General features: G+C 40.3%; 1 protein-coding gene across 1 annotated transcript; it reads right to left on the bottom strand.

Moving 5' to 3' along the window:
• Positions 1-2,814: 2,814 nt before the first annotated feature.
• Positions 2,815-6,828, bottom strand: LOC146002652 (uncharacterized). The gene is made up of 2 exons (XM_083140614.1): positions 6,047-6,828; positions 2,815-5,386 (listed from the first exon to the last, which is right to left on the bottom strand). Exons 1-2 carry the CDS (start codon positions 6,826-6,828, stop codon positions 2,815-2,817), a joined length of 3,354 nt encoding a protein of 1,117 aa, XP_082996740.1.
• Between the last annotated feature and the right edge of the window lie 302 nt (positions 6,829-7,130).

Raw genomic sequence — 7,130 nt, 5'->3', positions numbered from 1 at the left:
CATTTAAAGGTGTTGTGAATGGATTTCCTGGTAACAAGAAAAGAAAATAGTGGAGAACTAGTACATAACCTTCTTTAAAATTACAAGAAGTTAGGATGCAGAATGTGTGTCAAAATTCACTTCCTGAATTTCCCTTTTCATTTTTTTCCCTGAAAACCTGGGTAAAGTGAGCGAAGAACAAGGAGAACGGTTTCATCAAGATATTTTGCAGATGGAATAGCATTATAGAGGAAACTGGGATCCATCCATGATGAGTGAGTACTGTTGGTTCCTTCAAAGATAGGTTACCACGGCACCAGTGGCGGCTCGTGGTGAACCAAAGTGGAGGGGCAATAGCTCACAAATTTACTCTACTAGTAATGTGAGTTTATATGATGAATTTCGTATAACAGCCGAAGAAATTGATATGTTCGTAAAAAAAAAGAAGTAAAGTGCTCCCCTGTGCATAGCACCACGCCATGAAGGCGTATAGGGGGTGTGGGGGTAACGCCCCACACTTTCTTGATCCGGTCATGATATGTTCGTGTTTTTCCAAATATCATATTTTACCCTTTTGCACATATTATAATAAATTAATAATTATTTAACAGTAATGCGAAGAAGAAATAGAATTCTAACAGATTTAGACGTAGCATTTTTTTTTTTAATTAACAGGGGAAAATTCAGAAGAAGGTATATTAATTTTTACACAACTTGATAAGCACATTGACGAATAGACGGTGTTAAAGGCGGAGCTACAGCGAAGCATGCGCACTCGTCTGGTCCCCCTCGAACATCCGGTTACGCTTACGATGCTATGGACGTTAATATGAAAGGGCAAAGTGGAGATTCTTTTACAAGGAAATAGGGTGTCAGCTGTGTAGCATATGGTTGCACAGTTCAATCGGGAACAAATTTATTGAGTCAAGTATCACTTCGTAGGTTTCTGAAGGACGTAGAGACGAAACCTGTTGATACAAGCAGAACGAGAAAGGATTTTTACGACTTGCATATTGTTACAAGCATGTTGATCGTTTATCTGCGTATGGTGTTGTGGTGAAAAGCACGCCTCTTAGTGAGGTTTCAAACCGAAGCGACACGCGACAGCAGTGGTTCGTACCGAAGTGACAAGTGACACAGGCCCATTTAGTCTATAAATAAGCATTTACCGCTCAAGAGAAATCAAGTCTCAGGCGACACAATACACGCCATTCGGAATCTGAGCGACACGTGCAGCTTGTCGTGTCGCTTCGGTTCAAAAAATTTCATTGATCACTGAGGATTCACTTTATTTTAAGTGGCACGGAGATTACACACCGAAGCGACAAGCAACAGCCCCTTTACTCTAAAGGAAACAATTCACCTTGCATACGAGTACAACAGAGCAAGGTAACACAATGCCATGGTACTGAGAAAACAACAGTCCAGTCCAAGCGACACGTGCATTTTCTCATGGTGAATTGGTTCGAAAGGAAGCTTTCAGACTGCAGCGACACGTCTCTCTTGGAAACCAACATTAAAAAATAAACACCACCTTCCGAACGACAAATTGCAGGTGTCGCTTGGACTGGGCCGTTTTATCAATACCGCGCATTGTGTTGCCCCGACATGAATGGTTTGCTTTAGATCGAATGCTTCTGTGAGAAATCCCGATATCGCTTGTTGCTTCAGTCTGAAAACTCCCATGTTGCTTGAAGTAAATTCGTTCGTGCAAGTGAAAGTAGCATGCCATATCATAGGTTTTCCCTAAATCCCTCAGGCAGAAAGGCGACGTTGAAAGCACAAATATTTACTAGCATTTGTTGTGTCATTACTTCTGCAGATTTGTTGGCAAAGATTCACTTAAGCATACTTTATAATATAATAATATCACTAGTTTTATAGAATTATCTTTCCCTCACTTTTCCATTTACAAAATAACTCAATATATCTAAACGTTCGTCGTGCGTGTACATGAGATACTTGTATGTATGTAGAGATACTTAGTGTGCTATACAACTGGCGGCCACCAATACACGTCATATTTTAATAATCTGCCCTGCAGTTGATCATCCGACGGATTCTAGACATCCACTCCTTCATAGTGGAACATTAACAAATACCTTTCTTGACTATCGTCGCACAACTGATGAAAACAAGCGCTCATTTCTTCCTTCGTATACTGGTGAATCTGCACTGGCAACAACGGGGACTGGCCTACACCGGAAGTTCCGGGGGGACCGGGCAAGACCTCACCAATGTTTATGTTTACATTTTTAACACGGTCTATATTTACGTGCATTGATCGTGAAAATTTCTAGTAAAAAATTTACACATAAAAGTTTCCCGTCCAACATGACTAATTGATATGTGAAATAGGGCACCAAAATAAATATCTTACTGGAGAGCATCTGCGTTACGAGAAGGTCTACAGTAAAAACTTGTAACTGAAATTTATCCTTCTGTCCTTCAACGCGAAATTTGCGAGTGAACTCACGACCTCCCGTCTTGCACACTTGTTCTACAATCAAATTCGGCCTAGTTTTGTTATTTTTTCATCCAGACTTCTGGTAGAAAAACTTCGCACCAACAATTCCTCCACAATGTTCATCGCTGTTAAAAACGAAACACCAACATATAAGTAAATTAAGGTTTAATCTCACACACAGCCAGCCAGTACATGACATTTCTCTTGCTGGTCACAGAATAATAATCCCGCAAAATAATACACAGAATATTCACCTCAAAAAACATGCACAGAATACTCATATCAAGCAAATACACAGATTACTGCTTTTCTGTTTCTAACATTCTCCCACCTAGAGTCACGCAAAGACAATTAGTGACTCTACACAATCAATAATGTTCATAACATGAGTTTTGTACCAACAAACTCAGCTTCTGTGGAGGATTCACTCGTCTTCCCAGTCGAGTGGTGATGACTCTCGGAGCACTTTCCTTTTCAGGTAATGTCTTTTCCTCAGTGTTCTTCATTTTGGGCACTTCGGGCAACTCACTTGACTGAATTTCCAAGGGAAAAACCCGCTGTAGTGGTCTCATCATAATTCCTCTTGCAGTCCTCAGCCTTACGAGACGTACTTCACCATCACGTCCAAGTATCAGCTCCACAATGCGTGCTAAAGGCCAGTCCAGACGTTTAGAATTGTCATTACCTACAAGAACCACTTCCCCAACCTTCACTTCTCTGCAAGAACTTTTAGCATTCCAATGCTGCACTAACTGACCCAAGTATTCACTGTGAAATCTACTTCTTAGTGTCTCACGAATTCTTTGACAATACTTCCACCGTTTATTTAGATTTACCTTCTGAATCTCATCGAGGTCAGGCACGCCTACTTCTCTGACCTGTTGTAGAAACATGGAGGGCGTCAAGGGCTCAAGGTCTGAATTATCTTCTGATATGTAGGTTAGTGGTCGAGCATTCATGACAGCTTCACAATCACATAACACCGTACTAAATTTCTCGTAGGTCAGTGAAGCTTTCCCTAAAATCTTTCTCAATAGTTGCTTCATGAGTCTGATCAAACGCTCCCACCATCCACCCCACCAGGCAGCTGTGGGTGGATTGAATCGCCACTCAATGCGCTTAATTGTTGCAAAAGCAACTACATCTTCCCATTCTAGCTTGCTCAACAAATTTTCAGTGCCTACAAAGTTCGTCCCATTGTCACTGTAAACAACTAGTGGTCTACCTCGTCGAGCAATGAATCTTCGAAATGACTGAATAAAATCTCCAGATGATAAGCCAGAAGTTAGCTCTAAATGTACAGCTCTATAAACAGCACAAGTAAATATGCAAATCCAAGCCTTTTCTCCACTTTGAAGTACAACAGGTCCAGCTAGATCCACTCCTGTTATTTCGAATACTGCTGCATCTCTGACTCGATGTTCAGGTAAAGACACCGGCATTACTTCCATTCTTTTAGCATTATGTCTCCGACAAATCACACAACCCTTCACCACAGAACGAATAGTTTTTCTGCCTTTCAATATCCAAAACTGTTCTCTAAGAATACTCATCAGACCTTGTACACCTGCATGACAAGCTTCAATATGTTTAGAATAAATAAGCCTCTTCACAATTGGATGTGAGCTTGGCAAGACAGCCGGACACCGAAATGTTTCTTTATCCGTAAGCTCTAGGATTTTAGTTTTCAGTCTTATGATTTGTTCCTTGTCTTCAAATGGACACAAAGATTTCAGCTTCTTGTCTTCCAAACTGACATAAGAATCTCTTTGTACAAGTCGAATAACTACCTTTTCAGCAGCATTTACTTCTTCTATTGACAATTCTGCTGTCCTATGGTTCTTTGGATGACGACAATTGAAAATGAATCTTCTGATCCACCCTATCAGTCGAACAATCTGTTCATATCTGGAAAATCTGTGATAGTACCAGTCATCCCTTTCTTCAATATTGGCTAAACTAGATACAATTGTCTTCTTCTTCTCTTGGGCAATAATTTCCTCTTGACATGTGTAGCTTTGTTCAGGCCATTCACTCTTAACTTCTTTTAACCACAATGGACCTTCCCACCATTTTGATTCCATTAACCGTTTGGGTGAACACCCCCTCGAAGGAAGATCAGCACAGTTCATAATACCCGGTACATAATTCCAAGATTCTCTCTTACTCATCGTTCTTATTTCACGCACACGATTTCCTACAAAGGTGTTCCACGGTTCATTGCGTCTAATCCATGCAAGAACTGTAGTCGAATCTGTCCAAAAATTAATTCTTATGTCCCCAATGTCCAATGATTCGGTTACTGAAGCTGCTAATCTCACTCCAATAAGAGCTGCCATCAATTCCAAGCGGGGTATGGTTAACTTCTTTATCGGAGCTACCCTTGATTTAGCTTGTACTAATTGCACCTTGACTTGTACCTTAGCAATGGTTCTCAAGAACACTACAGCTGCATATGCCTTTTCACTAGCATCACAGAACACATGCAAACTCCAATCTTCCGAGCCTTCAGCAATCCACCTAGGAAATACAAGCCCTTTCAAATAATGTAATTCTTCAACCCACTGTCTGAATTTTCTTCCCATTTCTTCGGGCACTTCTTCATCCCAACTCAATTTTAACAACCATGTTTCTTGAAGAAGGATCTTCGGATACAATGTCACTGGAGAGGTAATTCCAATAGGGTCAAATATTCTGTTGGCAGTTGACAAAATAACTCTTTTGGAGACAACTTGAAACTTCATTCCTTGGAAACATTCCGATCTCAATTCCAAATTATCTGTTCTTGTTTCGCATACCAAGCCTAATACAGATATTCTGTTATCTTCCGACAAGTTTCCTAGTGAGGTATACTCCCACCCTCGCAATTCAAATTTTGCATCTGCCATCAAATGATTAGCTTCTTCAATAAACTGGTGGAGTTCCTCTTCATTGTTCACACTAGTAACACAATTATCTACGTAAAAGCTCTGCAACAGCTGTGCAATGATATCCTTGGTTTAGCTGCAGCTCTCTTCATTACATTTTTTCAGAGCTTGCTTCAGATGGTGTTCAATTACCGCACACAATAAAAATGGGCTACAACTTACACCAAAAACAACTCGCTTGTGACGATAAACCTTTGTCACCTTTCTCATCTATCCAAAGAAATCTCAAAAAATCACGGTCACTTTTACATAAACTAATTTGTAGAAAAGCCTTCCTTATATCTGAGACGACTCCCAATTTGCGTAACCGAAAACGTGTCAGAATTGAAGGAATTATTTCAATCAAATTAATGCCTTTCTCTAAACACTGGTTCAATGAGTGATACCCCTTTTCTCTTGCAGAAGCATCAAACACAGGGCGTATCCTGGTGGTCTCGCTGTTCAATTTTACAACATGTCTATGAGGTAAATAGTGTCCCTTGGTATCTATCTCTTCAGATGAAACCTCCTCGATGATGCCTTCTTCTAGCCACTCATTGAAAACCTGACAATATTCTTCATAACAGTCATCTTTCTTCAGTTTTCAACAAGTGTATCCAGTCTTCTTTTACACATTTCTAAATTACTAGGAAGATGTGGGTGTCCCTCCACCCATGGCATTTTTACCTCATACCTTCCTTCTTTGTCAATGGTCAGAGTTCGTTCAAAATAATCCATCACTGCCTCTTGAGCTTCAATTTTGGACTTCTTTTCTCCAGGATCAGTAATACCAAGAACATCTAATTTCCACAAGTCTGCAACCGAGGCTTCCTTACAGAACATTGAAGCTGCAATCATTGATGAAACTCTATGACTTTCATGTGCAGTAACTTTGCCCATTAGTATCCAACCAAGCAGTGTTTCCATTGCTACCAATCCACATTTTGGAGCAAACTTCTTGCCAGTGAAAATTTTACCAGCTATATCAGCACCAATTAAAACTTCCACTGGACCATTTTCTCTATCGGAAATTTCTACACCTATCCGTTTCAACTCTGCTAACCAAGGACCTTCAATAACAGATGTTACACTGTCACAAATATTAGGCTGATCCATGGCTTCAAAATTGCAAGCATAATCACCTCTGATGCTAGTCAGTCTGACACCATAGCAATTATGTTCATATGGTGCAGAAAGAATGCCACCAAAAAGTGCATGTGTGACATTTCCCCTTTTTACAACCTCATAATTCATTTCCTTTGCTGTAGATGTACAAATGTAGGATCGTTGTGAACCAGTATCAGTGATTGCTCTTACATATTTTTCAGCACTTTGTCCTCTTATTTTTACAACTAATGTTTGCAGAAACGTTTCAACATGTTCATTATTCGTCAAAGAATTTTCAACAACCGTCTGTGACTTAGTCTGCTTCCCTGGAAAGTCTGTTCCCTGCTTAGTCCTTTGACCAAAGCACATCACTTCAACATGCTGCCCCTTGCAAATCCTGCATTTTAATTTTACCCTACAGTTTCGACTAAGGTGGCCTTTTTTCAAACATCTGTAACAAAACCCCTTTTCCCTAAGCATCTTAGCTTTTTCCGCAAAGGACCAACTGTGTGCCTTCACACACTCCTCACTAACATGCGAATCACCACAAAATAAACACGCTGAAGAATCCCCTTTGCAATTAATCAATTCAGCTGCCGTGGGCATAGATTCAGTACGACTACTACGTTCCTTCTTTCTCTTCAGATCAAACCCAGCTACAGCAAGTGCTA

The sequence above is a fragment of the Lepisma saccharinum genome, chromosome 18 (assembly GCF_977018435.1).
Source record: "Lepisma saccharinum chromosome 18, izLepSacc3.1, whole genome shotgun sequence".
Classification (NCBI taxonomy): Eukaryota; Metazoa; Arthropoda; class Insecta; order Zygentoma; family Lepismatidae; genus Lepisma; species Lepisma saccharinum.
Note: the sequence above shows the minus strand (reverse complement) of the source record. Positions and strands in the feature narration are given on the sequence as shown.

Bases quoted from the DNA above. Each gene is read 5' to 3' on its own strand.
- LOC146002652 (XM_083140614.1), bottom strand. From the start codon at position 6,828: ATGTGCTTTGGTCAAAGGACTAAGCAGGGAACAGACTTTCCAGGGAAG. The intron at 5,387-6,046 runs GTATGAGGTAAA...TTGTGTTACTAG, and splicing joins ACCATTGACAAAGAAGGAAG to TGTGAACAATGAAGAGGAAC.